Genomic DNA, 20,091 nt, shown 5'->3' with positions numbered 1-20,091 from the left:
AAAATTATTTATGATAGGTAGCAAGTTTGAAAAAAAAAATTATAGATAATACGACGGCTTGTGAATCTTACAAAACCTTTCGTTAAGTTAGATTTTGTAGATAATTCTAATAATGACAATAATGTATTTAATTTAAATTCATACATAGTTATATACAGTGTATATACAATAGTTATATACAGTGTATATTATCGAAAAGCCTACATTATTCCCGTTCCAATATCAATTCTAAAACTGACCAAAATAGTCATGGGTCTTTCTTGAAGATTTGTATCTGCTTTTAACTTCAGTGAGAATGATCCAATTTAGGAAATTTGCAACAAAAATAGACAACTCTCCAATAGCCTACTAGCCTAACTTTAAAATAACAGTTATTGAAGGTGACAAATTTTAAGGTTATTGAGTTATATTTTTAATTACTGTACACAACTATATATTTTTGATAAACCACATTGTATACTGTCGATATAGTTAATAGTGTGCAGATGTCCATTTAAAAAGATGAAGTAGCATTCAAGAAATTTTTGAATTGACCTCTTATATTGATTCTGAAAGCGACACTGAATTGCAATTATAAATTAAAGAGGAATATTTTCTTATAGGGCGTGTATCTTTAAAACGAAAATATGGGTCAGCTTGGATATGCGTGCAGGAACTTGCGAAGTAACTTGAACTTTGGCTCCATAAAGACCACTAATTGAAACTAATTAAAACTCAATTTTGCGTATCACATTCATACTTATTGCTATTTGGTTATGCAATACTATGCAATGCAAAATTATTATGTTGCCTGTTTAGCGGTTTAGAGGGTTTAGAAATGCAATTGAATTGAATATTGAGGTTTAATAATTAAACTTTTGCGGTATTATAGAAAAGTTGGACAAGATTGTGCCTTCTATACCATTCTATATATTAGTTTGGAAATTGGATCCGATAATTTTCAAGTTTCTTCGTTGCCAGAAAATTTTCCAGTACTGTTACGAATTTTTCGTAGCATGATAATTTATGTTGGTAGATTCCTAAACACCTTTGGATTGATAGAAGCTCTTTGTTTTTGAGGAAACTTATATTCGCTTCTTCCTACGGGAAAAATTATTTTAGACTGCACTTATTATTATTTACGTTATTAGTTCATTCACGTTAGTTGGTGCATGCACCTTTTGACATAATATTTCGGGATATGTATCAGATGATGAATAAAAATAGAAATCTGCCTTATCCTGAGATGGTTTTTTGCGATAATTTGGAAAAATTTGATTAAAACGTCGCGATTTTTGAACGAGTTGTGAGATTAGATTGGAATAATTGACAAAGCGGCTTGATAAATTTAATCACCGGATGCTGGCTTATAATGGCAATATATTTGATTTCCATGTGTGTTTTTTTTATTCGTTAGAAATATTTATAATAGATGATTCAAAATTTTGTGGACTAATTCCAATTTATCCAACTTGTCAATGCAATAGTTTGGGTATATTCCGTGTTACGACCAAAGTGTTGAAAATATGACAGATTTATTTCATCAGTTTTTAAATAAACCTTTTATTTTGCAGTTGTGCTTAATAGCGTACCACCAAACATGACGTTTGCTTTGCCTAAAATATTAAAAATCTAGATCAATTTATCAAATAGGTATTCTTAAACTTGATTTTTTTTCAAATTAGTAGCATTTTTTTAAAATAATTTTCTTTCTGTTAAACTTTAAGTAAATAAAGTTCACATGTTCTACACAGTGTGAGAGGAGGGTATTAGCTTTAAACATTTTTTTCCTTGCTACTTTTAAGGCCCAACTAACTGATGTTGTAAAATTAATAAGTTGATCGAGAAATGTAACCATGGAACATATCAAAGCCAATCATAATATGACCTTGATGACGTTGGATACGTTTTCTGTTCTTTTAACTGATAAGTTTTCAAGAGCCATTATAGCCAGATTATATATAAAAACGCAATTGATCATAATTCTAGAGTTTATGTGTTATAATTTACATGTGTATAACTTTTGCTCCCATCTTCTCCTTTAACAGCTTTCCTAGGTCCGTATGAACATTCTCGAACATTGCTAAAGTTCTTTCTTGAATATCTGCTCTCGCAAGCCTTATTGTACCAGCCAAATTTTCTGCCTGAAAATTTAAACAAATTTTATCTGTTTTGATTTAAAAATCGTATAGTGCCATTATTATAAAGGATCTGATTATAAAATTGAATTTCTTTTGGAAAATGGATTTAACTTTTGGTTAGTTTGGTTTGCTTTAGTAGCTGTCAGTGGAAAACGCTTTTGTGGATTATTTACTTTCATCACTGGCACGTAATTAGTGAAGTGAAATCCAAACAAGTTTTTTGGACATAAACCGCATTGGTTGGTTGGCTACATTCAAACTTGTTCAAACTCCTTTACTTCGTTACGTAATACTAAGAGCTAAACTTATTATTATTTTCTTGTTCTGACAATATTTTACTGTCTATACACGATTTGTCAAAATCCTATTTTTTTTTTTACAAAAATTGTGTCGCATTCGAAAGACTACTGACCACAATCTGTTTTTTTTTATCTACGAAATTTTCATTTTTCGAAAATGCCACTTTGGTTGCTTAACTTTGTTACGCCAGATGGTTTTTTGAAAGTGTCGATCGTGTTTTATCTACACTTCTTCGCACGTCTGAGATCGGGGTTCGTTGTTAAAATGATTGTCGATCCCTTATTCCAACTAACCAATCTATTCCTCGCCGCACTATCCAAGACCTTTTCCCAAAACACACGAGCTTGCGCGTAGTTATCTTCGTCGTAGAAATTGTCGTAATAATCTTCCATGCCTTGTATATCGAAGGGAATTGGGTACGCCTTTTTTACGTTCGGATCTACGTCAGGGCCGCCGAAACTGTTGGGATGGTAGTTAGGAGCACCTCCTTGATTATTGATGGCCATAAAACCGTCTCGTTGAAAATTTTGAACCTAAAAAACAAATTTCGCTTGGTTCGCAGATGTGGTTTTATGAAACAGTTCAACATTTCAAGTTTAATAATGCACGCTGATAATTGCCACAAATATATAACAATTACATTTGACGAACAACAAATGATAGTCATCGTCTTTAATGTTATCCAGTTAAAAGTTTGCTTTTGATATTTTAAGAATTTTTAAATATTTGTATCATTTGCTTCGCGATTAACCTAAATGAAAAATCAAAGAAACAAACATGTAGCCATATTTATTTGGTGACTATTCTGTAATATATCGATAGATAAACGAAATAAAAATCTTCTGGTATCAATGATAAGTAATAGGAAACATATTTCAAGATACATTCTCTCTTATGAAAAATGATTTTCTATTGATTGTGTTTTTGTTAACGCAAGATGATTTATAGAAGTTTTTTAAATTTACTCCTGTATGTTATATATTATATTAGGTACAACAGGATCTACGTTTTCATTTTGACTGCCCATAGTTCAAAATCATGTAATAGTTGAAAGTTCCATGAATATTTCACCTCCTTGTTTCGAAACCTAACCAACCACACGTGAATATGTCATTTTAAAAGTAGCAGTTGCATAATTCGTTAAATAATAAATATTATCGCAGCATCCGGCGCAAATATGATATACAGCGTATATTCATTATTTATTCTGCTGTCCCAATGGAAATCCCATATGTTTTTAGGGGAATATAATGCACACGAAAATAGTAGTCGGACCAATTACACAGTTTGTAAAATTAAATAATTGTCAACAATTTGGGATCACGTACAGTGAGAACTTTCAACTCAAAGCAACTTGTGTTAATTAGAAACGATAGCAAAAAGGATACAAAAAATTGCATATAATATGTAATATAAGTTGAGAAATGTTGAGTTAAATTTAAATGGATGTCTAGAGCGGTTTCCGGTGAAGGTTTCAAAATGAATTTTTTTTCTAAATCTTTAAAGTTAACTAACTAATGCAAAACTATTTACAAAAAGAATGACTTCAACAACTATTTCGGACTAAAATACTCAAGGCAGAAACATTTATTGCCACTCGCATTTGCAATGAATTCAGAACTGAAATAAAAACTGAAAGTAGTAGTTTCATCGCCCATGTTTTGCATGGGAATCTCTTTAAGATACCAAGTTTATATGGTAAAGTGTAATTATTGTAACGTAGATGCGTTCTGTTGTGTACGAGACTTAACATAGGATGTGTATTTTTAATATCAGTAATTATATATTATATATTCTTTTGCTGGTTAATTTTAAAACCGTTTTTTTTTTCAAGGTTTTTAAATATACAAATACTTAAAAAAACATACAAAGAAAGGAGTTATTTAAATAACTGTCTTTTAATTTTACACATCATATTTCTTTCGTGTATCTGCTGTAGAGAATAAGTAACTATTTTTTAAGTAACATAAAACTCAATAATTTGTGTTTCTGTATAATTGCGGCTGTTTTTTAGAAAATTTATAAATTGCTTGTGCGTTCCAAATCAAATATTTTATTTTCAAGGGCGATAAAAACAGAAGGGAAATATTTTGTAGTTATTACCGTATTCAATGTCCTATTAACCGAGAGTTGTTGATAGTTAACTCCGAGTCGATACCGGTGCGAATCCTGATATGAAAAAAGCCTTCCTTGTAATAACCGATCAAGTGATGGCCCTATCCCCGGTGGCATATTATTGGGATTGAAGGCTATTTGCTCCACGTCGGCATAGTAATTGGTAGGGTTCCGATTTAAGACAAGTTTGCCAACTTTGATTAGCGGAAACTCGGCGTGTGGCCATGTCTATTAAAATCATTAAAGTTATCTTCCAATGACGAAAACGAAGAGCGTGTTTGGTTAGCGTACCTTTGTGATATCGAAAGGATTGAATCCGACCGACCTGGCTTGTTCTGCGGTCATGACTTGTACGTAAAATGTCCACGTGGGAAAATTATGTTCAGCAATAGCGTTGTACAAGTCTCTTAAAGCGTAATCAGGATCTTTGCCCGCTAGTGTTTCGGCCACTGAGGGCTGAAGGTTTTTTATTCCTGCAATATTTATTATTGCAGCTTACGGATTATACATGCAAAAATAAATATACACGGTGTTCCTTAGGCCAAACGACTAGAAAAACCCAAGAAGATTTTTTGTATAAATGACGAGATAGTCTAATGTTCACCCAAAAAAATATTAGTGAAGTACCATTCCTTTCTTTGCAATACAAATTGCCGACGGACGCCACTGATAGAAATTAAAAAAAAAGTGTTGTGCACCTGAAAGTGATGCAATTTCACGAATCACAAACCGCGTACGACATTCTAGATGGTAAAAACAAAGTTTGCGAAATAAGTGCATTGCAAATTTTAAAATTTTAAAACAAGTCGAGGATTGTTCATATACACCACCAATTGCGATTCATTTTAGGAGTATTTTCGTTTTTTTCCGAATATATGATATATTTGAAATATTTTTTTATTAATCTAATTTTATTTTAATTTAATTGATAAATGTATGTATGCAAAATGCGGGAACAATGTGATTGTTCCATTTTCACCACTCTGCTGATTTTAAAGTAAAGCACAACATGAGGATCGTAAATTTTTGAAAATTTTCGCTGTTTTCGTTTTTTTTTACAGGGTACATATTACTTCGTTTGCTCGTCATTGTGTGCATAAGAATGTGATCATATATTTTCATTTCGGACCGGAATTGCCTCCAACACGGTTCGTAACTGGTGGATGTTTTTTTTTACTTTTTAGTTTTAAGGTTAGATTGGACGCGCCCAATCAAAAAAGTGTATAAAAAGTCGTTTTAAATATGATGGTAAAGTTCGATTGAATATTTTGGTTAATTTTACCTTGATCTGTTTTGTAAATAAATTTGCACCATGTCACTTGATGATCCTTGTTAATAAGTGAAAAGGTGTGAGATCCGTATCCATTCATGTGCCGGTAACCGTCAGGTATTCCTCTATCGGAGAAAAGAAACATAACCTAAAACATTATAAACAAAATACATTGACAAATGAAATACAAAACTTCGTATACGAAATATTTTCAAGGTGACTAACAGAAACACTAGCAACAACAAAAAAAATCTCTAAAGAGGCAACGGTTTTACCATTAAAATAATAATCAATTATATACAATTGTTAACATAAAAAAATTATATGCGTGATGAATGAAGAACCAGAAAAAAATCACAAATTTACAACCAAACGCTCAAATTTTAGATTAATTAATAATAATTAAATTTCAAAATGATCGAAATATGAAATTTTAATAATCAAATAATACATGATAATAAAGAATTTGTTTTATTCTTATTTTTGCTTTCACCATTGCCGTCCACTTAAAACTTGATACTGTAAATGGTTCTAAACAAAAAATTGAGCCTAAGATCCCCTTCATAAACTTCATGAAACCGCTCCTTTATCATGCCGAAGCTCTTCATTTGACAGACACGATCATGAGAAGGATGAGCCACCCATTTAAAATTACTCTAGTTCAAGCAGTAGATACCTAGATAAAATGAATAGACTTTATGGGACATTAACGAGTGCCGACATCCCCATTTTGCCTGTTAATGCTAAGGCATATATATTAGAATCGATAATTTGTTCACCTGGTGAGCACTCATTGGAGTTAAAGACAAATAGTCCCAAAACATATCCCAATCTCTCAGGTGAGTAACTGGGTTTCGCTTTTGACTGTGAATAAACATCGGGAACAGTATGGGATCTCTCATAAAAAAAATCGGTGTATTATTACCGACCAAATCCCAAATGCCGTCCTCGGCGTAAAATTTCACAGCGAATCCCCTTGGATCTCTGACGCTATCGGCCGATCCTAAGTTTCCTGCCACCGTAGAAAATCTAAAATATATATGTAATTTTAAATAAATTTAAGCAAATATTTTTCTAATTCGGAGATTAATTTTGTTATATCATAACAATTGACGAAGTATTGAAGAGAACATTGTAAACATATTGGTTTATAGCTCAAGATTGTAAAGCGATTATACCAACACTTTGATATCAGATGACGAGATTATATTTTAAACCAATATTTGAGGGATTCTAGAAGATTAGCTGGTATTGGGAACGCCCTTGAAAATACGCATTGTTAGCCGATCTCAAAATATTTTGTGATATTATGGATCAAAATATATATATATATATATATATATATATATATATATATATATATATATATATATATATATATATATATATATATATATATATATATATATATATATATATATATATATATATATATATATATATATATATGTATGTCACTATATTCCGGGATATCATCCGTTCGCTCGTTGAACTCCGACTGGAATCTTGCAAATCCTGCATCCGACTGGAATCCTGCAGACGTTTCGCCAAAATCTCACTTGGCATCTTCAATGCTCGCGCTCCTAAAACACTTCGAACACTGGGAGCTGTTTTCGGAGCGCGAGCATTGAAGATGCCAAGTGAGATTTTGGCGAAACGTCTGCAGGATTCCAGTCGGATGCAGGATTTGCAGGATTCCAGTCGGAGTTCAACGAGCGAACGGATGATATCCCGGAATATAGTGTCATCACATTTTTCCATCGGTGAATCAATACGTGAGAATATATATGCATATGCATTAATGCTTAAATTTGTGTCAAAACTCAACTTCATTGGCTTCATATCTATTTGGTAAAGAAAACTAGGAAAATTTTTAATAGTATTGGCTAGGAAGTGCTTCCGTATAACTTATAAATGCCTAAGTTATAAGTAGGCATTAATTTAACATTCTTATAAACTGCTAATATGAATTTCTTTTTAAATTTTTTTTAAATCAGATGGCATTTTAGTGCTCTATCATTTTCCAATAGTAACCATACAAAAAGTTCTTCTATTCTACTTTAGAGTGCTATAGTCGAATGACGTATTTGTCACAGAAATGAATGTTTTGTCATTTGTACGTTCCTGGCAATAACATTTTATTAAGTTGTTATTCAGCCAATTACCCATCTAGGAAACTTTTATATATGAAAAACCTGTCATGTAAAAAAAAACGAACAGTGGTTTTGTTACGTTTTCGTGGCGTTTGGAGATGCAATATATTATAGGTAATATTATATGTTCGTGTTATTGGTTTCATGTGTTGTACAGTCTACTAAACATCATATATCTACTAATTTTTTCTTCCCACCATAAAAATATTTTTCAGTCAAATTGATTTTGTTTTTACACATCACAAATTGTATGTAGAATAGACGGTGTGTTTATTATTCGCCAGCGAATGTGTACTACCTGACGGCGATTGGAGTTTGTTTTCCAATTTCCGCGAAAACATTGGCACTGGTGTACTGTGTGATGTCATCCGTTACTTCAAAATAACCGAACGCTCCGGCACCTTTTGCGTGCACAACCCGTTCCGGAATCCTTTCTCTATGAAAATGACCCAATTGATCCAGAAGGTTGTAATCAGCAAGTGGGATGGGCCCGTATTCGCCTATTGTCAAACTAGAGCGTTGATTGATCAAAGAAACTCCCGCTTGGCTGTTGGCCGGACCTATGTTTTCCTGGAATGGATAGTGAATAGCGATACGGAATACCAATTTACTTGGAGTATATTGTTACATGTTTTTTTTTTGTTTTCGTTTTTTACTAAACTATAAGTGATCGCCCATCAAATAGTTTATTTACGCATTTTTATCATTTGCTATATAACAAACATCTTGCGGACCTAGTGCCCTAACAAATTTGTAGTTATTGTAGAAATACTAGAAAAGCACTGTAATCACTGAAGTGAACTAACTACTTGACTTCACTTATTTTATTGTTGTAAATTATTGTAGAGAAGGTAAGCATTCAAATGGTGAATGAACCCTTTAATTATTTTTATTTAAGGTTACCAAACTATAAAATGATACTATTTCAATGTATGTATATATTTATATAATTTAGATATTCTTTAGAATGACTAACGAATTCAGGTACCTAATGTATGAAATGCTTTTTGTCTATTTCTTTTATATTCTTTATCCTGGAATTTCAATACCTAGGATTTTTATAGAAAGACTTTGTAATATTGCCTTTGTAAAGTTGCAGGTGGATTCGAATTAATGCAGGAGGTCATTGATTGAGTTTGTTGAATAAAAAAAATTCGAAACTAGAAGAACTCAGGAAGAACTACTTTTTCGTTAATGTGAGTTAGTGTTTGCTCCTTTTCTCATTTCTTATAAGTAGATTAATTTGGCCTAGTATAAATTAGTTTTGCCTGAAATGGGGTTTGACTGACAACAGGTTAATCCGAGTAAAGAACTTAGCGTTTAGAATATCTGAAAGGAAAAGGCGAATTAATATTAAACAAATTAACTCCATTTTCCATTTATCTGTGGCCCCTAGCCAGTGTAATCATAACCATGTCCTGTCACGTTTACGCATAATATTCGATATATTTCCAGTTATCAAATCGGTATTCCATCAAATAGTTTTCGGCATTCTATATATGACATGAGTACCATATATCTAATAAATTATGTTTGTTTCAAAGTAAGTTAATTTATTGTTGTTATTTTTATTTTATTAGCATTATATAATGTTTTTCTCACTGTTATTAGCCTATTACGATGCAATATTTATTTTCCGCATTATTTATTTTTTATTATTTTTTTTATTTTAATGTTTTTATCTCATCGATCTCAGTTTAAAAGAAAGAAATGACAGATTTACCATTGATTTTTTGTAATTTTTTCACATCATTTTTCCTCTTCTCAAAAATCCAATTGTTCCAATTTTGATGTCATTTTGTTGAGGCAGCAAAATAATAATAGTAATAATATAATCGAAAGAAATTTGGGAATATTATTAATTTCAACTCGAGCTCTTTACCATCTAATGACGGTTTTCTGGGCGGCGTCGCATGTTATAAATTTCGGTTTAATTTGTCAAACTCTCAAAAAAATAATTAATGACGCCGAACCTCACACCGTAATTAATATACAAAGCAACAATTAATAGTGGCAAAAATTTTCATATGGTTTTAAGCTTTTGAGCTTTTTTCCAGGCTAAGTGCCTTAAATTCGGTAATTTCTTGGTAGATCGGCCGACAAAGAATATATATCAGCGCGGTCGACGAATAAAAACGGCAAATATAAAAATTGTGGGCCCCGTAAAATCTCTCACCCGTCCGTAACTAAAGCGATTAAAAATATTCTCCCGGCGTGAAAAATCACGCCAGCGCGAAAAAGAGAGGAAACAAAACGCCGAAGAGTTTGACCTTTTCAGGTCCTTCCTGGGGTCAGTTCGTGGACTCATTTACTACCCAGCAATGACTGGAATGCAATATAGATAAATCGTGGCGGTTTGAGGCGGTTAGATGCAAAACAGCAACGGCGAAACACGATTTATTAAATCGGATAGCGACGTGTTACGGTGTTGTCTTCCTTTCTGATGGTGCCAATGAGAAATTGATTGACGAGGAAAATAATTAAATTAATATCTAAAATAGATGTATCTGTTTATATAGGTACATTCTGGTAGGAACAAGTAGTACATTTAAAATTTGGAACTGATGTTTTTGTCACTTGAGAATGTGATCTCTATATAAACAGTAAGAGTATGGGCTTCCATGTCAATAAATGCCGTACGGATCCCTTTATGAACAAAATATCGATAATTTCTTGAGTTTGACGTAAATTTTCGGATTTACACATGATTAAAGAAATTTGAATTTGAAAGCACAAATCCATCTAAAAGGCGTTTATCATCCACTGTTTTCAGTAAGTTTGACACGTGATCAAACGGTCTGCAGTCCAACTATGACGTCACGACTGGAGTCTATAGATTATAGTATGAACTCTGAACTCATGTTGTAATGGTTTTGCTGGTGGGTACTTTGAATCACTCTAATCGTTTATTCTTCGAAGTGGTTGGCATTAATTACTAAATTATGAAACTTTATTTAAATGTTGTGTTGGCATATGGTTGAAGTAATGTATATAAGCGGCAAGAGAAAGTTTATTTTTTGTAAAAATAAAGTAATATATAGATGTAATTTTATGAAAATATTTCCACCTAATAATGAAAATTGTTAACTTGATTTTATCATTTGTTTGACATGATGATGTTGTTTGTGGTTTCAAGAAAAATTATTCAAATGCCGAATTGCAGTCTTTTTGAAAATTATACTCCTGAAGTATATATATTATAATTTGTATGCGCTTTTTTGGGATATTTTTAAAGAAGTTCAAGTGACATGTCTTTTATTTTTTTACAAATATGTAAAGAAAATGTCGTTTGGTTATCAAATCATAATATGTAGATAATTTCAGCAAGAATTATGTATATGAGCAAATTTGCCTCACTTCTATCACTATTTGGCCATTTTACTTTAGATCAAGAACATCCAGTGTCTCGCATGAGCAAGTTGAAAAGCTAGTCAACACTGTTGTGAGTTTAGGGCCAAGGCCAATTTTATTGAGTAAATTGATCCATTAATTATCAAATAGAAAATCGATATAACCACTTGTGCTAACATTATTTAAAATTAATATCACGGAAAAACTTATTTATTGGGTACACAAGGAAACCTAAAATGGCCTAAAAATACGAGCAACAATTAAACATGATGAAGTAGTTAGATACAGGCTGTTCTGTTTAAAAAAACTGAGAAAAATTAATTCAAAATTCGTCACAGCTAGTAAAACTTTAGGAAATCTCCTGTGTAAAATAATTACTTATTTGCATTAGTTATCGCTTTACCTAAGGTCTATGTTTGATATTATAAAGGTTGTAGGAAAACCATATTTTAAAAATATTTTCCTGATCTTATACACCATTTATTAAAACAATTTTCGAAAATGGTGGTAGATAAAGTAAATAAGTAAATAACAAATAAAATAAATATAAGTAATAGAAGTATAAAAGTAAGTAATTTTCTGCTACCTAATAAATTTTCGCATTTATGTATTACAAAATTAAGTATTGTAATTTGTAATTTTTTTTTCTATTTTTTATTTGCTTAATATCTGCGAACTTACCTTATTATTTTCGTACCATTCTCCCAGTTGATTGGCAGCTTTGTCTCTTTTAGACATTTTCTAAAACGTCGCGAAAAACTCGCAAAATAGCTTTGTGGCGGGTTAAATAAACGTTTTGTTTACGAAAGCTGTAGGATCCGCATATTTATAGCGAAACACGGGAGTTGTTTTGCACCGATTGTAAATATTGATTCGATTGCCGGATTTTGAGGTTACCGCCGGATTTGATAACTCGGCTCTCCACATGGTTTTAATAAATATTAAATAAAGTGCATTTTTGCACGCGTTCCAAGGGCGCCAAGAGGTTTTGGTTTGTCCGAGGCTCAGAAAACCGCTCGCCACGTTGATACCGGGTTTTGTTATCGCGTTTCTGGGATGTCACACTAGTGCACTCAGCGCCTGGAATCGTCCGCAGAATTTCAATTATGGGAAATTTCCAAACGGGATGGAATGCAAATATTGTCCACCATCCCAGGGTGTTGGTTCGAAGTTTGCGAGTCACGAAGAAAAAAAGTTATCATTAGTTTTAAGAAAAAAATCCTTGAGGTCAAAAATAATTGTCCTTCGAAAATCATATTCTCCTTCGTGATTTGCAATGCATGTATATGTTAAAGTATATTGGCTTTTGATAAAAAATCTGGGATAATAACATAACCTTTGAAAATAGGCTTAAGGAAAGTATTCTACGATCCAAAAGTGTACAAGGTGTTTCATTTGGAAAAATGTACTTTTTCTACTCTAAAAATAATGGAATCTGTTATTAAATATTTTACATCCTGTATGCGATAAATAAATTATCAATAGTCCATCACCAATATCTGTAAAATTTTGAAAAAAAAAATCAATATATTTCTGAAACAATTAAAATTAGGTAAGAAACATGTAAAATTTCTTCAGAAATTCTTAAAATATATATAATAATATAATTTAAAAGATAGAGGATGTTAATGGGAACTTCCGGAGACTATGAAAATATCTTTAAATGAAAGGAAATCTCGAATAACTGTTAAGTCCCAGAATTTCAAAGGTGTAAGTTTTTCCATAAACTTTTAACGCACGGCTACGTTGAGAAACCATCTTAAATAACACTATATAATGATTTTAATTTTAAATGAATATCTACTCACTACTGCACCTAATCCCGGTAGAGAAATAAAAGCAGATAGTAAGAGTAATTTTTATTTAATATGTAATATTTAGATTCTAAATAGATAAGTACAGAAAAACTACGATTCAATTTTCATTTATTTAACACAAACAAAATTTAAAGAATTTTTGCGAAACACCATTTCAACATTTTGAAAATTGATAATTACCTTTTAATCTTTATACTGTTTGTTGACAATGTTTGGAAGCACCGTGCGGTACAAATTGTGTTTTATGTCAGTATGCTCAATTCAGAGTATGTAAAAAATATTTGTTATAATTTACAAAAAACAGATTTAAGTCTTATTTTATTGGTTAATTGAAAATGAATAATTAAAAAAAAAACTAAAATCAAATCAGTGCCAGTAAAATACATGTTTTTGAATAACAAAATCTTAGAAATTAGTAGGTTTATGTGTGTGTGTGTGTGTGTGTGTGTGTGTGTGTGTGTGTGTGTGTGTGCGTGTGTGCGTGTGTGCGTGTGTGCGTGTGTGCGTGTGTGCGTGTGTGCGTGTGTGCGTGTGTGCGTGTGTGCGTGTGTGCGTGCGTGCGTGCGTGCGTGCGTGCGTGGGTGTGTGTGTGTGTGTGTGTGTGTGTGTGTGTTTTTTGTTACTGTGTTACCAAGAATTTATAATTTGTTCTTTGCAAGAGAGTTTTAAAAATAAAACTAAGTAACTTATTGACCTAATCAGTCGGCGGAATTTATAAAATTCTCTACGCGGTATACAAAAATCGGACTGTAAAATTCAAGTTTTGATATCTTGTAGAATAAAAAAAAACATCGCCAGATGCTGGCTTAATATCGCAGAGACCGTATCTTGGATTTTGTACAAGCAAGCCATCAATTAAAAACCGGCCGTAAAATTTTAAAATTTGGTGCCATACGAAATAAAGGTCGTATCGGTACTGGGAAGGTACTAATTATGTAGGCCGAATGAACCCAGGTACGCACTTAATGTTATCAATATTTTCCAATCTAACTATGTTAATTTTCTTTTAGTAAATTACCCGCCAAGATTTCTATCTGGTCTAAGTTCGGTAACTAGCATAATGCAATTATTATCCGTTGCATTTAATGAGCAGCTAAAATCTACATCGGCCAGATGCGCGAACCTTTGCCAGCCCATTATTTTCGATACGGGAGAGCTCATTAGGTTTTTTTCTTTTACTTTTACGTCGGCGTCCCGATATAAGGGCGAATTACCTTTTGATCTGAAAACAATGCAATTCAATAACTCCTCCAAATATATGAGACGTAATTTGGCAGGCAACCATTTTGCATGTTCTGCGGAATTAACTTTAGTCTCGACTTTAGCTGATATAATAAAATTCCTTCTCATGCCAATTATGGCTTTTCCTACACCACATGTATTTATATAAGATATGTATAGTGTATATCAAAAAAAATATAAGCATTAATTCGCAACAAAACAAATAAAAAAATAAGAAAAAGTAACCACAATAAAAGTGAAATTGGGTAGTGAATGATAAATTAACCAGCCTTTTAAATTATTTTTTTTACAACGTTTATTCTTAAACTAAATTGGCAGCATGACTTCTGTGACAATGTCTGTGACAAATCAACACATTTAGAACAATTATTTTTTATAGCATTTCCGGTGCTTTAGTCATGGGTTTGAGAGATAACGGAAGTTTTAGGTAGATTTTATCCACGGATAGTATTTGGAAGTTTGTCGGTTGTGATGATCAAGTCGCACGTCACTCAATGAACGTATTCATGCTCTTGTGCAAAAATGTACCCCTGGCCTTAGCAAAATTATACTATATAAACGTTGATAAACTTCTTCAGTCACTCGTGTATTAAGCAAACCACTATTGCCATTTATTATTATTAAGAACATTTTGCTTGTAGTGGATGATTTTCTCCTTTTCCTGTAGCAATTCACGTTGTCATGTTTTCAACTATCTATTATAAATACTCAAACTGCAATATATTTTTTTTAGTTCATTTTGTTTTCTTCAGTTCATCATATTTTCGCCGTGTAGGTCGAACAGAACTTTCCTTGCGTAAGAATCTGATAGCCCGACTTTTATTAATTTATCTCATAATAATAATAATAATAATTATAATAATAATAATAAACTTAAGTATTAATATTTATTCGCCACAACGTTTGTTTTATAAATTAATATGACAGCATTGCGAAATTGCTAATAATAACTGAAGTAACTAGCAGTGGACATATAAGGTAAATTGTTTTACTATAAAATTAACTTGAAAATTTTAAATTTACCATAAAATTATCTCTAGAATATGTTGTCTTCCTCTATTGAGATGCCGGAAAACTTTAAATGTTATATTGCGTCACACAAAAGTGGGTACCTTTTATCGCCTTTTAAAGTATGTACTAATAATGACATAAAAAAATCTCATTCGGCTTTTAATGCCCAGCTTTAGCTAACCACTGCAACACTCTACGATTTAAATTGGAAAATACGCCGGCGGTCTAGACTTGCCTTGCCGGTATATGGGCGTATAGTTGAGGACAAAAATTAAAGAAAGATAAGTAGGCAGTTCTTAATTAAATTTTTCCAACATGCATGTATGACTTTAAAAGCCTACCTAAGGGGTGGGTCGGATTATTAAAATGTATACTGAATTTACATTTAAGTTTTTTTGTTATTTTCATGCAAATATCGCATTACGATTTTAAAAAAATACGGATTTGTCCTAATCGGAATTTTTTTCGAAAGCTACCAAACAATATTTTTAAATTTTATTCCTGCTTAAGGAACCAACTGGGAAGCAATACTCGTCCAGTGAATTCTAAGCTGAAATTTAAATTTTAAACACTGATGATATTTTGGTGTTTGTCAATTCTTATGGCCACGTCAAACATCGGTCAGTAGATTTATTTGCGATATTTTGCAAAAATGTAGCCGCATGGTATACAGTAGTTTACCACTTAATCGAAAACACCCATTAAAAGTATCGACATTAGTATATTATGCAACAAGTGTGGTAAACGGCGTTTGACTCACGAGTTTATTTGACACGAGCGGAGCGAGTATTTAATAAACGAATGAGTTAAAAAGTTTACCAAACGTGTTGCATACTATACTTTTTCTAGGACCTTTAGTTTTTGCGTACATTTTCGCAAAACACGAATACATTCACTGACATGACCGTCAGAATTAACAAACGTCAAAATTCAAAGCGTGGGAAATATCTCCGAAAACATCCGATTGCTCCCAAATGCGTGCGGTAAAATCCCGGATATGCTCGAAGTGGCTCGGATTCGTGGGAAACGAAACTGACGTGGTAAAGTGACGCTCCCGCATGCTAGATCGGTGAGTAGTTGTATTGTTTTTAAATAGGAATTAATTGTCCTTTTTGCACCCACGAACCACTCTGAATCATTGCTAGAAAATTCGAAATCGATCTTGGCTCTTCTTAAACTAATCCACTGGATAACTGTATAATAATGTTATAATTAGGTGCTTGTTCTAATGATTACGATAACCCTTGTGTTGGTTGGTCCGCAAAAAAATCTTATGAAACGTTCTATTGAAATAGGACAATGTGAAGGCTAGTTAATATTCCTTAAAATATGCCTAGACCCTATTAAATTTTCACAAAAAGAAAAGACAAGTTAAGATTATTATTTACTAGATTTGCACGTGTACCAGCAATAATAATTATCAATATCAGTTGATAAGATTAATAATTATAACTGTATATTAAGTATTTTTTTGCAAGTAGGTATTTTTTCTTGTACCTGTAAAGAAACTTATCTATATAAATGTTCATTTATGTAATCGTTTTTTTTTTTAATGTCAGGCAACGAGGTTATTGACACTATTATTCTGGCACTATTTCGCTCTCGAGAATATAGGCCATTTGCACACCTTAAAGTGGATACTATTTTTAAATTGCTTGTTTGCTGTCTAGATTTATTTAAGTTTAAAGTAGTTTATTTTTAAAGTTGATTGATAGGCGTTTGCTGCTTGTTAACACAAAATAGTACAGTAGCTTCAATTATTTTAAAGTATTTTTTTTATTTTTTAATTGATGTGACACAAGCTAGATCAAATCCAATAATTATTAATTATAGCAGAGGCAGAAACGCGCTATATTCGCTTAAGTGGGATCGTGGCACTAAAAAGTGGTTTTTATATCTCTGCCACAAAACGAAGACACTTTACTGTTTAAATATTAAGATTATAATCCGTCCACTGCATAATAGGCTTAAGTACATTATAAATGGACCACTTGTCCTCTACAATACCCTTATGTACTGTTATAGTCTGAGTTTAATGTAGTGGTATGCCGTATGCCTGCTTATTCTTTGTGAATACGGTGTTTATTGATATAGCTGAAAAATTTAATAATTCGCTTTAAATAAGTTTTATGTTTGAAATAAATCGTAAGAAACTCTAATCTACAGAAGAAGGGCCGTAATAATAATAGGCCCTATCGAGAGTGAGTAGTTTTTAGCTACGCTACATTGTATTTTGAAGTTTGTCAATTCTGAGGGTTACGTAATTTGGGCTATTTTGCAAAAAATGTTCTCAAAAACTAATGGAAATACTAAGAGAATGTCGGACTTTCATTGTTTTTATTTTTTGTTTACACGACGGTTCGGGCATATGTATCATTACCTGTTATCAGGTGGATGGAATGATTTGAAACTCACGCTATAGATGCAGCAAGTGTTAAACCTTCGGCATGTTGACGTACTTTCATCATTTGGCATGGAACCGATAGGCACCTAGATTCCTTTCTTATTCATCTTAATTCGTTGTGACCTTCCATTAAATTTGCTGTTGAGAAAGAGAACAACGGCTATCGTTTCTAGATGTCCTAGTAAGTAAGTAACAGTATTTAAATTTCAGCGACGAAGCATCAATCGAGGTATAATTTAGGCAGTATTAAAAAGGATTTGCTTCATAGTGACTACACTTAAAAATTGATAAAACATTATCAAATTGTAGACGGAATGTGGAGGGTCATATATTCAACACGAATACACTAATACACTCACTGACTGACGTGTGATGTGGCCCTCAGAATTGACAAACTTTAATATGCAACTGTGGTCGTCGTGTATTATGCAGTATCAAATTCTTGATTAAAATGGCTTTGGTATCGTATTGTAATAAATACTGTGTTTCCTTTCAATTTCAGTCGATGAGCAGCTTAAATGAGTATTAAAAAACATCAGTCACTCGTTTATTAAGCTGTGGCAAAATATACTGTTTCAATTAAGCAGTTTTTTAGTGAACTGGTTAAAATGTTATTCTAACCTTTTAAATTAGTTTTTTTTAACATACTGTTCTTTATTAATATATTACTAAAGTTATAACATAAGATATTAATAAAATCTATATATTGTAGCTAAAAATGTTACCTTTTTGAAAATACTCATGGTTATATTTTAATCACGAGTTTGATCTGGTACTAGCGGACCGCAGTGGAGAATAGAATAGAATAGAATTTTATTTGCAGTACATTATAGCATGTCAAATAAAGAATACATATTGTAAAAAATATCAAATAAAAAATGCGTAACAAGGAACAGTAACAGTAAAAACTATCACAATAAAAAAAAGAAGGTCAACGTGATAGATTAGAATATTCAGATTACTACCTTTGTTACATATTAAAATCAGACCTTCAGTATTCTTCTAGGCTGTAAAAAAAATGAGAGAGAAACTGTTTTTTAATATATATTATTTTTAAATTAAAATTTTGTTTTATTTTATTTATTTATTTTTTTTAAGTCCGGATAGTTTTTCTTACATTTGGTTAATTTAAATTTAGGAGTATCAAGATTACATTTTCTTAACTGATAGTTATGTAGATTTGATGAGGAAGATAGCTCCACTTTTTTGTGAGTGAGCCTTGTAACCCACTCCAACGTATACTCGGATTGTCATAGGAGTGGAAGAGCCCAAAACAGTACATTTTTAATATGTCCAAACTAATAAGTACTTTAAACCGTTTCATCAAATATATAACAGTCCAACCATTTGGTGTTTTAAGGGTTGTTCCAATCCAGGCAATGTCTAACTAAACGAGACAATAGTTGTGTCATCTGTCATCTGAGAATTTCGCTGTTGGTATTGAACTCGTATGGTAACAAACAGCAGGAAGCTCACCATTAGATTCCACAGTTAGGCCACTTAGTTCGTTTCAGTGTTACACCTCGGTATACCATACCGAAAAAAATTTTCAATCTCAAGTCATGAGAAACGCAGTTGAAAGCCTTGGAGAGATCGCACAGTGATAAAACACTGTGCTCACCCCTCCCAAGCCTCAAAGAAGTTTATCAAAATGTTGCAGACTATACTTGTTCTACGATGATTAATATTTAACTACATTTTTTTAAACGAGCACGAATAGATTGACGTGTGACGTGACCTTCAAAACTGACAAGCGCGAAAACAGTGCTTAAAATATACCAAAAATCTCCCGTTGCACCTAAACTTATACCTAAGTAAAGTACCGGAAAAGCGTTTCCCCGTTGACTCTAAAATATTTAGTTCTTGTAACTTTTTATACCTTAATATCGCCACTTAAGGCCTTGCGTAAAGTTGGTCGAATCTTTTTTTTTGCTTGTTTTAACCACCGTACACATTGTAACCACAGCAGCACTTGCCGCAGCTGCACACGCTAATAATACTTTAACTATATTTTTTTTAATTAAAAATACCAAATTACGTACCTTCTTCGACAACGCAATATAGTTTTAACTTTGAAAGAAATTATTCAAAATATTTTTTGTCACACATATCTTATGGAGTCTAATACCTAAGTTATTAGTTAGTTATTAGACTGCATAACATATGTGTAACAAATAATATTTGAAATAGTTTCTTTCAAAGATATATTACGTTGTCGTAAAAGGTGTGTAATGTGTAGCGTTATTTTTACTAAAAGTCAATGCGCAATAAGTTGGACTTACCTCCACATTCCACCAATATTTTCTGA

At 32.1% G+C, this 20,091-nt stretch overlaps 2 protein-coding genes across 2 annotated transcripts in view; one reads left to right on the top strand and one right to left on the bottom strand.

Annotated features, from left to right (window-relative positions):
- LOC132701332 (mannosyl-oligosaccharide 1,2-alpha-mannosidase IA) overlaps nt 1-20,091 on the top strand; it is a 95,143-nt gene that overhangs the window by 26,617 nt on the left and 48,435 nt on the right. The window lies entirely within an intron of this gene.
- LOC132701333 (catalase-like) lies at nt 1,986-12,103 on the bottom strand. Its single transcript, XM_060669147.1, has 8 exons — nt 11,991-12,103; nt 8,257-8,528; nt 6,585-6,834; nt 5,818-5,953; nt 4,827-5,008; nt 4,524-4,763; nt 2,714-2,953; nt 1,986-2,123 (listed from the first exon to the last, which is right to left on the bottom strand). The coding sequence occupies exons 1-8, from the start codon at nt 12,045-12,047 to the stop codon at nt 1,986-1,988; spliced, it is 1,515 nt and encodes a 504-aa protein (XP_060525130.1). The 5' UTR covers nt 12,048-12,103.

Source organism: Cylas formicarius, unplaced genomic scaffold, assembly GCF_029955315.1.
Source record: "Cylas formicarius isolate icCylForm1 unplaced genomic scaffold, icCylForm1.1 PGA_scaffold_4__25_contigs__length_36172078, whole genome shotgun sequence".
NCBI classification, from domain to species: domain Eukaryota; kingdom Metazoa; phylum Arthropoda; class Insecta; order Coleoptera; family Brentidae; genus Cylas; species Cylas formicarius.
Note: the sequence above shows the minus strand (reverse complement) of the source record. Positions and strands in the feature narration are given on the sequence as shown.

Excerpts from the sequence above, each read along its gene's own strand:
- LOC132701333 (XM_060669147.1), bottom strand. The coding sequence starts at position 12,047 with ATGTCTAAAAGAGACAAAGCTGCCAATCAACTGGGAGAATGGTACGAA. Across the intron at positions 5,009-5,817 it reads TATTTACAAAACAGATCAAG|GAATAAAAAACCTTCAGCCC; the intron begins GTAAAATTAACC and ends TAAATATTGCAG. Across the intron at positions 2,124-2,713 it reads GTGCGGCGAGGAATAGATTG|GCAGAAAATTTGGCTGGTAC; the intron begins GTTAGTTGGAAT and ends TTAAATTTTCAG.